The sequence below is a fragment of the Culicoides brevitarsis genome, chromosome 2, assembly GCF_036172545.1.
Source record: "Culicoides brevitarsis isolate CSIRO-B50_1 chromosome 2, AGI_CSIRO_Cbre_v1, whole genome shotgun sequence".
Lineage (NCBI taxonomy): Eukaryota > Metazoa > Arthropoda > Insecta > Diptera > Ceratopogonidae > Culicoides > Culicoides brevitarsis.
This window is the reverse complement of record NC_087086.1, coordinates 28,865,668-28,881,413: the sequence shown is the minus strand read 5'-3', so window position 1 is coordinate 28,881,413 and position 15,746 is coordinate 28,865,668. Positions and strand designations below refer to the sequence as shown.

The following is a 15,746-nucleotide window of genomic DNA, read 5'->3' as shown; positions in this document are numbered from 1 at the left end:
TTTTTCCACGTTCATGCTGGATTTGCGGTACGAGAAGCGGTACGTTCGAAAAACATATGACCGGTAACGAAGGCATGCCGAAGATGCACGAGAGAGCGAGAGAGCTCCGTATGCACTAACAAGTTTTTTTATTCATTCAAAATAAATGCCGTACTGCCGTGTACACATGATCTTGTTATAAAATAATTATAAAATATAATAATAATATAGGAAAGCTGCCAAACGAGTACGGAATCGTGTCGTGCGGTGTAAACGTTGCTCATTGCAATGCCGTCGTACAGACGTGTAAGAGAAACAAAAAAAAAACTTCAAAGAGTACGAAATGTGTACAAAATAAATTGTTTTCTTTTTCTGCTATTTTATGCTGTTGTTGTTCTGTTATTATTGTTATTTTTGTCTTATTTCTGCCTTAGTTGTATATTTTTAACTTTTTTTCGCTCGTTTCTCGAATTTTACATACAGTTACTTCCCAGTGTCGTGCAGTAGTTTTTCGAAAAGAGTTACGAGTGCGAGATGCGATTAGGAGGAAGAAAAGTTCTTCTCCAATGTCATGTCACATTTTATGCTAATTAATAACATTATTACACAAGGCGAAACAGATGTTAATTATATTCACCCATATTAGCGTTTTTTTTTTGTTATGCGACAACGTTGTTGACGAACGTCGATGAGCGGAGAATATAATAATCAAGTCATGTGTAACGTAAAGTGCATTTATTCTCTCGTTACTGCATGCCGCGTATTATCGTCGTGATTATTATGTAATGTTAGTCAATAGTAATTGTTATTGTTGGATAATAATAGTAATAAGTATGAAATATTATCATCATCATCATCGCAAGAGAGAGAATAGAACGAATTGCAAGGAATTTATCGAGTTGCAACGAAGTCCGGTGAGGAATGCGAAAAAAAGTAGGAAGTGATGAGAATGTAATGCGAGATGATTAATGGCTATTAAGAAGAGATTTGAGGAATGGACTGTTGTTGGACAAAGAACTTTTTGTAGCGGTTTGGCATCAAAGGATTAAAAAATTGCTGCGGAAAATTACGATGTAAGGTCAAGTGGTTTGACTTGAGGGTTTTAAGATTTTCATTTTTCACAACAAATTAATTTAAAAAATTTTTTAAAATTAATTAAAATTTTTAAAATTAGTTAAAAAAAAAATCTAAGAAAAAATCTCTTATTGCTCAATATTATTTTTTTTAGAAAAACAAGGTTTTTGAAAAAAGGGTTTTCTTTCAAGGATTTTTAAGTAAACTTTAATTTCTTTTTAAAAATAAAAAATAAGGTTAATTTTTTAATGAAACTAAAAATACTTTTTTTTTTCTAAAATTACTTTAAAAAAATTTTTCAATAGCTGAAAATAGTTTTCTAAATTTCTATCAAAATTGAAGAGGAAAGTTTGACCTTAACTCTTTATTTAAAGATTAATATAAATCTAAAATATTAAAGCCTTAAAATACATCAAAAATAAATAAAAAGTAAAAATTGTTTATTTTCCGACTATTTTTTGGAGAAAAAATATTTTATAAAAATAAAAACTTTAGTAAAATATTTTTTGTAATAATAAAAAATATTTTAGAGAAAAAATATAAATTTTTTTAAAGCATTTTTTAGTAAATTAATTTAATAAGTTGACTTAAGTTATGAATTAATTACCTAAAATAGTTTTAAACAATATCAGTGTTTTATCAGGATTTAATTTTTATTTTTTATAACTTTTTTTATAATTTAAAACCAAAAAGAGCAAAAAAATGAAAAATTTCTAATTTCAAAAGAAAAGAAATTTTTTAACTTAAATTTCAAGCATTTTTTGGAAAATTTATTGCAAACGTGATCATTACACTTTTTATACCAAGAAATTAAATTTTTAACATTTTTTAAAAATATTTATGATAAAATTTTCTAATCGTAGCAAAAATTCTCTCAAAATCCATTTAAAATTTTTAAACAAATAAATTGTTTTTTTTTTTGCATCAAAAGTGCAACAACACAAGAGAGCATTCACCTTTTTACTGAAAACAACAAATTTCACCTATTTCCATGCAATTGTCTCCCGAACTGGAGCAAATTCATTTGTCATCTGTTTCTATTTAAAAAAAAATTCTCACTCTTTAATCGTTACCAGAACACTTTTTCACTGCATTCAGTTCTAACAACATTTTCATGCCAATCGCCAACATTTTTTCGCAATTATGCGTTCCATCTCATTATTTTTCACATTTTACGTCATTTCTCGCTGTTCTGGTAAGAATTTACTTTTTTTTCCTTTCTCTTTTTTTTCAACGTAAATTTTTACATTTTTTTTAGGAATCCATCAAGGTCGTAATGCCAGTGCAAACCAATTTCCCTTCATCGTGTCGTTGCGCAACCAGAATAACGACCATCTGGATGCCGGGAGCATCATTTCGCATCGCTTCGTCCTCAGCACGGCATGGACTCTAAAGTTCAATCCGATCCGCGTGATTGCCGGTTCCGTCATTTTGCTTACGGGCGGCATTTCGTACCGCATCGTTTCGTCGCACATCCATCCGTTATACGATGAGATCACCTTTCGGCACAACATTGGCTTGGTAAAGACGCAAAATTTCATTTATTTCACGGATGCGGTGCGTGCGATCAACGTTGGAACGCTGGAAATGCGAATGGCGAATGTCCCCGTGGTGGCGGCGGGATGGGGCGACAGCAAGGAAGCCGTGAAAAGTCGCACGAATTTGCTGAAATGGGCGAATTTCGTCACAATTGATGCCGAAAAGTGCTTTGATGGCATGAAAAAAGCGAGTTTGAGTCAATTTTATCACGCGAATCTCGTGTGTGCCGTCGGTTATGCGGAAATGGGACAACAATGGTGCTCCTATGACTTCGGGGGACCACTAATTGCGGGAAATACCTTAATTGGAGTGCTTTTCCGGCCCGGCATGCAAACGTGCACGCAACAAGATGCATTTCCGAATGTCGCTCTTCGTGTCGAGCCTTACCTCTATTGGATCCACGAAACAATGGTCGACCATGAAAGTCCTTGAAATCGCGTTAAAAAAGTTTTTTACAAGAATAAAGTTTTTTTTCTCAAAAGTCTTTAATTAAAAAAACACGAAACTAGTTTCATCTCGATGTAAAAATCACGTTTTACGAACAAAACGATATGCGAAGTAACAGAAAACGAGAAGAAAAGACAAAAATATTTTGTTTCTAGGTCATGGTAAACTTGCTTCGTTCACAAGTAAATTCTTATCTCGCTTGAAAAAGTAGGCGAATTAGCTTCATTTCGAACTAAATGCCTTCCAACAACAACAACAAAAAAAAAATCGACATTAAAGGAAAGCGCATCTATCGTTCGAACCAATAAATGCCATAAATTCAAATTTATTTTCTTCTCGTACTCTAGAGAAAAGGCACTTAACTAGCACACGCGTCGTACGGCGTAAGAAGCAAACGTTTTGTGCGAAATATACGAAAAATAAAGAGGATAAGTGTGTCAGTTGGTCAAGGTGGTGAACTATAAAAAAAAAGTAACTCATGTATGTCAGTGTAACTATTAACTGACAATCTATGACGACGGCGTATGTTGGTGAAATTTTTGCCTCGGTTTTGGTCTTGAAAATGTTTGCGAGCAATTTATTTGTTTGTAACGAGAGAATGTTTTGTCGGCAACTGGGAATTAAAGGATAAAGTTGTTCCTTGTTATTTTAATTTTTTTTTTCATGACTTTGTGGTTCATGTTTTAGATCAAAATAATGAAAAATGTTACTTTTGAAATTTTTAATTTAATAAAAAGTGAAAGAATTCTCACTTTGAGATGGTTTCGTGATTTTTGCTAAAATTTAATTTAATAATCGTGACCAGATTAATAAAATAAAATTTTTGCTCATTTAGACATTTTGTGTCATTTTTTGCATTTTTTTCTGTTTTATATCAATTAATTGTTGGGATTTTGGATGAAATCTGAAGTCGTTCATTGCCCCTTTAAAAATTCGATCATCAGAAATTTTTGCTGTCTATACATTGAAAAACAATTGGAATACGTGCTTCTAAGACTCTCATAAAATTTACTGAATTTTTTTTTTTTTTTTTGAAAAATTATATTTGTTTGTGAAATATTGAAAAATATTTTATTTTAATATTTTTTTCAGAAAAAAATAAATAAAATTAATAAAAAAAAATACAAAAACAAAAATTATAAAATATATTTTTCAATTATTTCAAATAATATTTTTCAATATTTATTTCCATCATTTCCTCTTCCATCATTTTTATCAAAAAACACCATGGGGGATATAGAAATCTTATATAGATTTTGAAATATTTTTTCATACTAAATTACTTAAGAAATCAAGTTTTTTTTAGCTTTTTTAGCGATATATTAGCTGTTTTTCAACAAGTTTGACATTTTGCACTATTTAAAAGATCATTTCGATAAAGAAATCAAGAATTAATTTTGTACAAAAAATAACGATCAAAAACTGTGTCAAAGCAATTTTTGTCAAATCTTGCTCCAAATGGATGAAAATTTGTCAGAGGGCTCTAATTTATCATTTTTAATCATTTTATAACTTAAAACTGCAAAAAAATTGAAACTGAAAAAAATTTTTTTCTTTGACATAGTTTTGTTTTGAAAACCAAATCAAGAGAAAAACTAAATCAAAAACTGTGTCAAAGCCATTTTTGTCAAATCTTGCTCCAAATGGATTAAAATTTGTCAGAAGGCTCTAATTTATCATTTTTAATCATTTTATAACTTAAAACTGCCAAAAATTGAAACTGAAAAAAATTTTTTTTGCTCCAAATGAATTAAAATTTGTCAGAGGGCTCTAATTTATCATTTTTAATCATTTTATAACTTAAAACTGAGAAAATTTTCTTTGACATAGTTTTGTTTTAAAAACTAAATCAAGAGAAAAACTAAATCAAAAACTGTGTCAAAAACTGTGTCAAAGCCATTTTTGTCAAATCTTGCTCCAAATGGATAAAAATTTGTCAGAAGGCTCTAATTTATCATTTTTAATCATTTTATAACTTAAAACTGCCAAAAAATTAAAACTGAAAAAAAATTTTTTTCTTTGACATAGTTTTGTTTTGAAAACTAAATCAAGAGAAAAACTAAATCAAAAACTGTGTCAAAAACTGTGTCAAAGCCATTTTTGTCAAATCTTGCTCCAAATGGATAAAAATTTGTCAGAGGGCTCTAATTTATCATTTTTAATCATTTTATAACTTAAAACTGCCAAAAAATTGAAACTGAAAAAAATTTTTTTCTTTGACATAGTTTTGTTTTGAAAACCAAATCAAGAGAAAAACTAAATCAAAAACTGTGTCAAAAACTGTGTCAAAGCCATTTTTGTCAAATCTTGCTCCAAATGGATAAAAATTTGTCAAAGGGCTCTAATTTATCATTTTTAATCATTTTATAACTTAAAACTGCCAAAAAATTGAAACTGAAAATTTTTTTTTCTTTGACATAGTTTTGTTTTGAAAACTAAATCAAGAGAAAAACTAAATCAAAAACTGTGTCAAAAACTGTGTCAAAGCCATTTTTGTCAAATCTTGCTCCCAATGGATGAAAATCTGTCAGAAGGCTCTAATTTATCATTTTTAATCATTTTATAACTTAAAACTGCCAAAAAATTGAAACTGAAAAAAAATTTTTTTCTTTGACATAGTTTTGTTTTGAAAACTAAATCAAGAGAAAAACTAAATCAAAAACTGTGTCAAAAACTGTGTCAAAGCCATTTTTGTCAAATCTTGCTCCAAATGGATAAAAATTTGTCAGAGGGCTCTAATTTATCATTTTTAATCATTTTATAACTTAAAACTGCCAAAAAATTGAAACTGAAAAAAATTTTTTTCTTTGACATAGTTTTGTTTTGAAAACTAAATCAAGAGAAAAACTAAATCAAAAACTGTGTCAAAGCCATTTTTGTCAAATTTTGCTCCAAATGGATAAAAATTTGTCAGAGGGCTCTAATTTATCATTTTTAATCATTTTATAACTTAAAACTGCCAAAAAATTGAAACTGAAAAAAATTTTTTTCTTTGACATAGTTTTGTTTTGAAAACCAAATCAAGAGAAAAACTAAATCAAAAACTGTGTCAAAAACTTTGTCAAAACCATTTTTGTCAAATCTTGCTCCAAATGGATAAAAATTTGTCAGAAGGGCTCTAATTTATCATTTTTAATCATTTTATAACTTAAAACTGCCAAAAAATTGAAACTGAAAAAATTTTTTTTCTTTGACATAGTTTTGTTTTGAAAACTAAATCAAGAGCAAAACTAAATAAAAAAACTGTGTCAAAGCCATTTTTGTCAAATCGTGCTCCAAATGGATAAAAATTTGTCAGAGGGCTCTAATTTATCATTTTTAATCATTTTATAACTTAAAACTGCCAAAAAATTGAAACTGAAAAAAAATTTTTTCTTTGACATAGTTTTGTTTTGAAAACCAAATCAAGAGAAAAACTAAATCAAAAACTGTGTCAAAAACCGTGTCAAAGCCATTTTTGTCAAATCTTGCTCCAAATGGATAAAAATTTGTCAGAGGGCTCTAATTTATCATTTTTAATCATTTTATAACTTAAAACTGCCAAAAAATTGAAACTGAAAAAATTTTTTTTCTTTGACATAGTTTTGTTTTAAAAACTAAATCAAGAGCAAAAAAACTGTGTCAAAAACTGTGTCAAAGCCATTTTTGTCAAATTTTGCTCCAAATGGAAAAACTAAAGTTTTGTTTTTAAAAACTGTATCAAAGCCATTTTTGTCAAATTTATTCCAAATGGATAAAAATTTGTCAGAGGGCTCTAATTTATCATTTTCAATCATTTTATAACTTAAAACTGCCAAAAAATTGAAACTGAAAAAAATTTTTTTCAAAAAAAAACTAAAAATTTTTTCTTTGACATAGTTTTGTTTTGAAAACTGTGTCAAAAACTGTGTCAAAGCCATTTTTGTCAAATCTTGCTCCAAATGGATAAAAATTTGTCAGAGGGCTCTAATTTATCATTTTTAATCATTTTATAACTCAAAACTGCCAAAAAATAAAAACTGAAAAAAATTTTTTTTCTTTGACATAGTTTTGTTTTGAAAACTAAATCAAGAGAAAAAACCAAAAACTGTGTCAAAAACTGTGTCAAAGCCATTTTTGACAAATCTTGCTCCAAATGGATAAAAATTTGTCAGAGGACTCTAGTTTATCATTTTTAATCATTTTACAACTCAAAACTGCCAAAAAATTGAAACTGAAAAAAAATTTTTTCTTTGACATAGTTTTGTTTTGAAAACTAAATCAAGAGAAAACTAAATCAAAAACTGTGTCAAAAACTGTGTCAAAGCCATTTTTGTCAAATCTTGCTCCAAATGGATAAAAATTTGTCAGAGGGCTCTAATTTATCATTTTTAATCATTTTATAACTTAAAACTGCCAAAAAATTGAAACTGAAAAAAAATTTTTTTCTTTGACATAGTTTTGTTTTGAAAACCAAATCAAGAGAAAAACTAAATCAAAAACTGTGTCAAAAACTGTGTCAAAGCCATTTTTGTCAAATCTTGCTCCAAATGGATAAAAATTTGTCAGAGGGCTCTAATTTATCATTTTTAATCATTTTATAACTCAAAACTGCCAAAAAATTGAAACTGAAAAAAAATTTTTTTCTTTGACATAGTTTTGTTTTGAAAACCAAATCAAGAGAAAAACTAAATCAAAAACTGTGTCAAAGCCATTTTTGTCAAATCTTGCTCCAATTGGATAAACATTTGTCAAAGGGCCCTAATTTATCATTTTTAATCATTTTATAAAACAAAACTGCCAAAAAATTGAAACTGAAAAAAAATTTTTTTCTTTGACATAGTTTTGTTTTGAAAACCAAATCAAGAGAAAAACTAAATCAAAAACTGTGTCAAAGCCATTTTTGTCAAATCTTGCTCCAAATGGATAAAAATTTGTCAAAGGGCTCTAATTTATCATTTTTAATCATTTTATAACTCAAAACTGCCAAAAAATTGAAACTGAAAAAAAATTTTTTTCTTTGACATAGTTTTGTTTTGAAAACCAAATCAAGAGAAAAACTAAATCAAAAACTGTGTCAAAGCCATTTTTGTCAAATCTTGCTCCAAATGGATAAAAATTTGTCAGAGGACTCTAATTTATCATTTTTAATCATTTTATAACTCAAAACTACCAAAAAATTTAAACTGAAAAAATTTTTTTTCTTTGACATAGTTTTGTTTTGAAAACCAAATCAAGAGAAAAACTAAATCAAAAACTGTGTCAAAAACTGTGTCAAAGCCATTTTTGTCAAATCTTGCTCCAAATGGATAAAAATTTGTCAGAAGGCTCTAATTTATCATTTTTAATCATTTTATAACTTAAAACTGCCAAAAAATTGAAACTGAAAAAATTTTTTTTCTTTGACATAGTTTTGTTTTGAAAACTAAATCAAGAGAAAAACTAAATCAAAAACTGTGTCAAAGCAATTTTTGTCAAATCTTGCTAGAAATGGATAAAAATTTGTCAGAAGGCTCTAATTTATCATTTTTAATCATTTTATAACTTAAAACTGCCAAAAATTGAAACTGAAAAAAATTTTTTTCTTTGACATAGTTTTGTTTTGAAAACTAAATCAAAAACTGTGTCAAAGCCATTTTTGTCAAATCTTGCTCCAAATGGATAAAAATTTGTCAAAGGGCTCTAATTTATCATTTTTAATCATTTTATAACTCAAAACTGCCAAAAAATTGAAACTGAAAAAAAACATAGTTTTGTTTTGAAACTAAATCAAGAGAAAAACTAAATCAAAAACTGTGTCAAAGCCATTTTTGTCAAATTTTGTATTAGACTATTGAAAAGTTTTAAATTTAAATAAAAATATAATTTTTACGTTTTTTTGTCGAGTTTTTGTCAAAAAAAAATAAATAAATAAAAAATACTTACCTTCAAAGCTGAAAAATTTCATCCCAAAATTCTAACAAAAATTTTCGTTTTTCCTCATTTATTGCTGTTTAAATAAAGTTTAAATACCAAAAACATCTCCTTTCTCGCTTTAAATACTCAAGAGAGCGAGACGTCTTCATTAATAAAATACATTTTTCGTAACAAAGTTCTTCTACTCGTAAAAATGCCTCCAATTCAAAACTGTATCCTGTACTTGTTCTCGCCCCTTGCCAAACTGTGACCTCGTTGATTCTTCCCATTATCGGGCTTAGCAGGCGGCAATGATGCCGTAGCCGTTGCTTTTGCATGCAAAATACTCGAACTCGGCAACGACGACGATTTGTTGCTCTGCACTTGATGCCCTTGAAATTTATTCTTGGCCGACGTGAGGAAAGATTGCTTGTTCGATGGCATCGGCATCAAAATCCCTCCAGCGCCATTTCCCGGCGAATACTGACTCCGAACGTTGTGATACGTGATGCTCGCACTCGAATTCGAGTCAGATTTGCCGTGACACGGACTCGATCGGATTGGCGTCGTGGTCGTCGAGGTATTCGATCCGCTGGAATTCGCGGAATTCAGGGAGTCACGGGAGTTTTTTTGCTTTTCGTTTGTCGCGGAGTCATTTTGCGGCATCGGCGATACTTTGCGTGGATTCGGGAGTAACGATGCTTTGCGGGTGTCATCGAGACGTTGGTAGTTTCGCGTTGAAAAATCCGGTTTGAAGCCGAATTTGGAGTCTTGTTTGGCCGAATAAATTGCTCCGTAGTTGCGATGCTTCATCATGTTGTAATCTTGCGGTTTGGGGTTGAATTTGAGAGATTCCTTCATTTCCATGTAATTTTTGGCGGGTGAAAATTCGCGATTTCCGTACGGTTGACGTTTCAGCGACGACGCTTTCATCTCGAATTGCTTCTCAAAGTCAATGGTTGGGTTTGTGGGCGTTGGAGGCGTTTGCGAGCGTTTTTTCAAGTCAGGCGGCGGAGGAGTTTCCGGTCCTAAACGCCCATATTCGATCTTCCGAGGCGGTTTCAAGCTTCTTGGGGGGCGTGGAAGAGCACTTGGAGGCAATGACGAGCCACGATCCTTGCGTGGAGGTAAAATTCCTGCTGGAAGATTCTGCGCCAAAATCTTAGGAACCTGCGAAAAAATTAAAAAAATCGAAAAAAATTGAAAATTTATTTTTTTTTAGGAAATTTCACCTTCGACGAAGGCGATGGCGATTTCTTGCCGCCCCCAATATTGCTGATGTCAGTCATATTTTGTCCGCAATTGTGCGTCACTTGCGCCAAATTTCCCACCGTTGTGTTTCGCAACTTTTGCGAGCATCGTCCCTGTTTCTCCAACAAGACCATCTCATCCGGTTTGTCGGTGTTGTTGTCAAGCATGCATCGTGAGCGACCCCTTTGTTCAAGTTGCTTCAAATTCTTCAAAAAGAGACAAATCTGCTGATCTAATTCGCCGTAAAAAAAATCATGAACTTACTTGAAGAAATGCCTCACTATTGTTACTTGACAACTGAAGCGATTCATCACTAAGTAACGGTTGAGCACTTTTTTTGCTAGTTAGACTAGGAAAACAGCATAAACCACGCTAGTTGAAGATGCAAGAAGAAGATTTTCAGAAAAAAATTCGAAAAAAAATTTTAGGCCAGCGAATTTGTTATGAAGCAACTCACACTCAAGGAAAAAATTTGCAGGAAATTTACAGCAGATTTAGATAAATTTTGATTTTTGTCCGAAATTTTTGTTGATTTTTTAAAAGCTTACTCACCAAGAACTGCGAGCCTTTTGGAGAAAAACAATTCACTTACCTTTGAACTTTCTTTTAAAAAAATTCACACAAAATTAGCAAAAAAAATTTTTTTTATTTTTTTTTTCGGAAAAATTTATTTAGAGACAAAAAACAGCAAAATCATGCACTTATAAACTAAAGTTAGAAAATTTTCTATAAAAAAATTCAAAAATAAAATACAGAAAAAATTCTTTTTAAAAATAGTTTTTGCCTAATTTTTGACCTGCTCAGCGATCGTTAATCATTAAATGCTCGTTTTTTATTTATTTTTTATAATTATTTTTTTTTTTTGAAACTCAAAATATTTTTGTTAGTTAGTTCGCTTCAAATGAAACTCAATAAGTAATAATTTTGTTCAAAATTTTCAACTGTTATAAAAAGATCTTTTAAAGCACAAATTTTTGATAAAAAAAATTATTTGCTGAAATTACGTTTCAAAGTTGATTAATTAATTTAATTAATTTTAAAATTAAAAAAATAATTTTTTTAAATTAAAAAAAAATTAAAACAAATTAATTATTTTTTCAATAATAATTTTTTTTTTAATTTTTTAAGCATTTTAAAATTCTAAAAAAATATTAAATTTAATAAAAAAATTTTTTTTTTAATAAAAATTTAAATTTAATTTTATTTTTAAATAAAAAAAATTAAATTTAATTTTTTTTAAAATAAAAAATTTTAAATTTAATTTTTTTCAAAATAAAAAATTTAAAATTTAATTTTTTTAAATAAAAATTTTTAATTTTTTTTTAAACAAAATTTTATAAAAAATTAAAAATAAAAATTATTTGATTTGATTTTTTCTTTTCAAACATTTTTAGATGATTTTATAAGACAAAATTCGTAATTGATTTCACAATTTAATAAATTTTCTTTCGAAAATTTTATAAAATGTGCCAAAAATCGTTAATTTTGGTCTAAAATAAAGAATTTTTTGATTTATAAAATGGAGCATAGGTAAAAATTTTTGAGTTTCATTTGAAGCGGCCTTATTAAATTTAAAATAAAGTACACAAAAAACCCTAATTTTCTATAAATTTAAAATGTATAAATAATTGTTAACATTAAAAGAGGACTAAAATATTTTTTTGGCATGTTTTGTTTCTCTTAAAAATTCAATTGATTCAATCTTCGTCGTCGGAAATCTAATAAAAGGTCTCTTGCTCGTCTTTGCACGAAACGCTGTTCAGCGACATGCGTGACGAGGCGTCATTCGATTGCGACGACGATCGCAGCACGCCACTACTACTGGGCGTCGATGACATCGATGAACTCTGCCCGCTGCCAATATCAATGGAACTCTGACCTTTTATTAGATTTCGTTGCAACGAGCTTGTCGTCGAATTAATTTGTTTCAATTGCAATTTATTCGATCGTATGGAATTACTTAGTAGACTCATTTCACTCACCTTACTTAGCAACGCCTCGTCCAGTTGCTTGAGTTGGTCGTCGATGCTTTTGCGTTGCGCATCGTAGGTGTCGTAAATTGTCGGATTGCTTTGACCGCCGTAGCTCGAGGTGTATGGCGTCGTGGAAATGCTGCCCGTTTGACTGAAACTCGATGACGAGTGCGGTCCGTAGGTGTTCGGATCGAGCAACGATGTCGTCGGATTTGTCACATCGAAGGAGTTGGACGAGGCATCAAAGGAATTTTGTGATGTGTAGGAAAGGGGATTCAGTCCGAACGTGTCGCCGGAGAAATTGTAGGAACCATAAGAGCCGGTTGAGCCATAAACTACAAAAAAAAACAAATTATTATTATTTTATTGTTTAAAAAATGTCAAAAAATTTCAAACCACGTGACTTGAGAAATTTTTTAAACCACGTGACTCAAGAAAAATTTGAAACCATGTGACTAGAAAAAATTTCAAACCACGTAACCTGAAATTTTTTTAAACCACGTGACTTAAACCACGTGACTTTAAAAAAAAAAACTTTTTAAACCACGTGACTTAAGAAATTTTTGAAACCACGTGACTTAAGAAAAATTTCAAACCACGTGACTTGAGAAAATTTCAAACCACGTGACTTGAAATAATTTTTAAACCACGTGACTTGAGAATTTTTTAAACCACGTGACTTGAAAAATTTCAAACCACGTGACCTTCGAAATGCATTAAAAAATCAAATTTTACTCACTTTTTTGTCCCTGCAACGCTCGAATCATCGCATCTTTTTCCGCCATGCGACTCTCAACCAATTTCAACTTGGTTTGAAGCTCCGTCACCTTCCGATTTGTCGTATGCGCTTCATCCAAGAACCGCAATTTCTCTTTATTCGCTTCGGCAATGATCCTCTCCTGCGATTCCTGCGAATGTTTTTCCATCGCCATCTTCGCGACATTCTTCACATTCGCATCTTGCTCCAATTTCGCACATTCCGCTTCCAATCTGAGGATTTGCGAGTCTTTTTCCCGCAGTTGCCACTTCAAATTGGCAGCTTCGTTGCTCGCATTCGCATTTTCCATGTCAGACGTGTTGAAATTATCCAGCATCATCATCCGGTCTGCTGTATTTCTGCCCGACGTGACATTTTGCATCGAATGCAAGGCGCGTTGAAGTTGCTCGCATTGCTCGACATACATTTGCTTCTGACTGTTTTCCTCTTCCATGCGTTTCAGCGCATTTTCGAGGACATTGATGCTCACACGTTGCTCCTGCAAGGTCGCGTGTTGCGCCTGTAGCTCGATATATTGTCGTTTATTGGCATCCGAGAGTTCCTTGTTCTGGGCGAGAAGTTGTGCGATTAGGGCGTCTTGTTGCGAACGACCCAGTTGATTGGGCATCGTGAGAAGTTGATTTTGCAAGGCTTCGACTTGATCACGCAACGCGCGATTGACTTCTTGTGCGTGTCGCAACTCGTTTTGGTAACGGGTTCGTTGAACGGTCTCCAAACGCTCACGTCGCTCATTCGATTGGACCAAATCTTCGTACTCGCGATGGATGTTGGCGATCTCTTGTTGCAATTTCTGCGTTTTTGCCATCTTGATTTGCGCGATATTCAGTTGCTGCTTGAGAATTTGGTTCTCCTTCATCAATGCCTCGACATCCTCGTAGTCGATCTCGCCCAAACGCGTCAAATCCGGTTGACTTTTGCTGCGCAACTTGCAATTCCCGCCACAAGCTTCGTCTTGCGTGCTCGGCTGATGACTTTGTTGACGACTTTCGCGCGTCTCATTGCGTGGCAACTTGACTTCTTTCGCCAAATGCTTCAAGACGTGACTTTGATTCAAATATTCCTCCGGGATTTCGGTGATTTCCTGCATTTGTTGCTCCCCATAGGAACGCGGGCGATCTTTCTTCATGTTGTTATATGGCGGCGGACTAGAATATTCGCAATAATTGGAGTCGTCGTGGATAATTAGCGTGTTGTACGACGATTGACTGACATCCATTGACGATCGATTCGAATTGCTCTCCTTCAAGGAGTTGCGATTCGAATTTGTTTCCTTCAACGAATTGCGATTGGAGTTGCTCGTGGCAATCAGAGAACTTCGGTTCGAGTCGCTGTTCGAGGCATAGGCAACGGAATTGGGATTTCCAACGCCCCGTGTCTCGGAAATGCTCCGATTGCTGTTTGGAGTTGCGTAACGCACGGTATTCGAGTCTGACGAGGTGTTCGAGGAGAAACGAAGGGAAGCTTGGTTGTCGGTAGCGTAACGAACTGCAATGAAAAATCAATTAAAAATTGGTTAAAATTAAAATTTGCAAAAAAAAATCACCTTGACTAGCATCACCAACGGGCGTAACTTTGCCCCCTTGCATATTTTCCTGTCCCTGTGGCTCCACACGTGCCATGTGTTTAATGACATATCGTTCCTCCTTCGACAAATTCTCGTTGGAAGTCGACACATCGGTATCCGATTCGGATTGTGGGTTTTGTTGCTGCTGCATCATGTACTGTTTGGGCTTTGGCGGCACTCGCATCATGACGGGCTGTTGTTGTTGTGCTTGTTGCTGCTGTTGTTGCTGCATGACACTCGAGTTAAAGGATGAATATCGTATTCCATGAGGGTTCGAAGACATTTTCGACTATAAAATTGTAAAAATCGTTGTTTTTGTTGTAAAAAAAAGGCACTTTTGTTTGATGTGTGATGACGATTAATACTTCGATGCATAAAGATTTGCTCCTCTGCCAGTTATTTGAATCATCTGCAAAGCAAAGTTTAAAGTTTTGAATGGAATTTTTTACACAAACACAAGATTTCTCTTTCTACAGAGCTACGCTCTGGAATGCGATGACGCAAATATTTCAAGAAGGAAAAAATTAAAAAGTTATTTTTGCAGAAAATGTGGCAGATTTTCTGCGAATTTCTACGGGAAAGTAGTCAAGGATGCTGAAGATACAAATTGCGAGTACTTACAAGTGAAAGGAACACTTTTTATCCATGAATTATTGAAAAGCTATCAGCGAAATGCATTTTTGCGTACAATAGTTTTAGTGCATTTCTAACAGACTGAAGAAAAAAGTTGCTCCGTGTTGGATGTCAATTTTTATGTCCGTAAAAGCTTAACTTGCTCCTTTAATTTTTGTTACAACTTTTAATTTTTTTTTCTAAAAATTCTATCAAACCATTGGAAAAATAAAGAAATAGTTTGAGTTTCAATATTATAAACTTAAAAAAATCTTTAACCGAATAATTTTATTTTTCAAACCTAATTTTCAAACTAATTAGTTTAACTCTGTCTTTTTTTTTATAAAGACCACTTTTGCGATGAATTCAAAACGTTTCGACGGCTGTCTTTCAGCTAATCTGCTGTCATCTCATACCTTTCAAGCACAACTACATTAAGTAGTGCAATGAGCGGTGTGCTCTTGAGAACAGCTTCACTGACCAGATTGTTAGGAATCCTCCAAACTACTTGTGACATGAACTGCTCGGTGAACAGCAGTTCGAAGAATGTCCTGGTAACATGACAAATTCTTATGTCGGCAATCTGTTGGCGCAAGTTATTCTTCACGAGCGTTTTAGTGCCATCATCGTCCAAGGCATTGTTGAGGCTCGCAAACATCGGTGCATCGTTCACTGT

General features: G+C 32.1%; 2 protein-coding genes across 2 annotated transcripts; one reads left to right on the top strand and one right to left on the bottom strand.

Moving 5' to 3' along the window:
• Nucleotides 1-2,196: 2,196 nt before the first annotated feature.
• Nucleotides 2,197-3,024, top strand: LOC134828892 (trypsin-2-like). Its single transcript, XM_063841883.1, has 2 exons — nucleotides 2,197-2,248; nucleotides 2,312-3,024. The coding sequence occupies exons 1-2, from the start codon at nucleotides 2,197-2,199 to the stop codon at nucleotides 3,022-3,024; spliced, it is 765 nt and encodes a 254-aa protein (XP_063697953.1).
• Nucleotides 3,025-9,022: 5,998 nt separating this feature from the next.
• LOC134831963 (myb-like protein AA) lies at nucleotides 9,023-15,164 on the bottom strand. Its single transcript, XM_063845817.1, has 7 exons — nucleotides 15,080-15,164; nucleotides 14,438-14,867; nucleotides 12,856-14,379; nucleotides 12,126-12,451; nucleotides 10,408-10,515; nucleotides 10,125-10,349; nucleotides 9,023-10,062 (listed from the first exon to the last, which is right to left on the bottom strand). Exons 2-7 carry the CDS (start codon nucleotides 14,739-14,741, stop codon nucleotides 9,118-9,120), a joined length of 3,432 nt encoding a protein of 1,143 aa, XP_063701887.1. The 5' UTR covers nucleotides 14,742-14,867; nucleotides 15,080-15,164; the 3' UTR covers nucleotides 9,023-9,117.
• Nucleotides 15,165-15,746: the final 582 nt, after the last annotated feature.

Bases quoted from the DNA above. Each gene is read 5' to 3' on its own strand.
- LOC134828892 (XM_063841883.1), top strand. From the start codon at position 2,197: ATGCGTTCCATCTCATTATTTTTCACATTTTACGTCATTTCTCGCTGT. The intron at 2,249-2,311 runs GTAAGAATTTAC...CATTTTTTTTAG, and splicing joins CGTCATTTCTCGCTGTTCTG to GAATCCATCAAGGTCGTAAT.
- LOC134831963 (XM_063845817.1), bottom strand. From the start codon at position 14,741: ATGTCTTCGAACCCTCATGGAATACGATATTCATCCTTTAACTCGAGT. The intron at 12,452-12,855 runs GTGAGTAAAATT...TTTTTTTTGTAG, and splicing joins AGCGTTGCAGGGACAAAAAA to TTTATGGCTCAACCGGCTCT. The intron at 10,516-12,125 runs GTGAGTGAAATG...ATCTTCAACTAG, and splicing joins ACGAGGCGTTGCTAAGTAAG to CGTGGTTTATGCTGTTTTCC.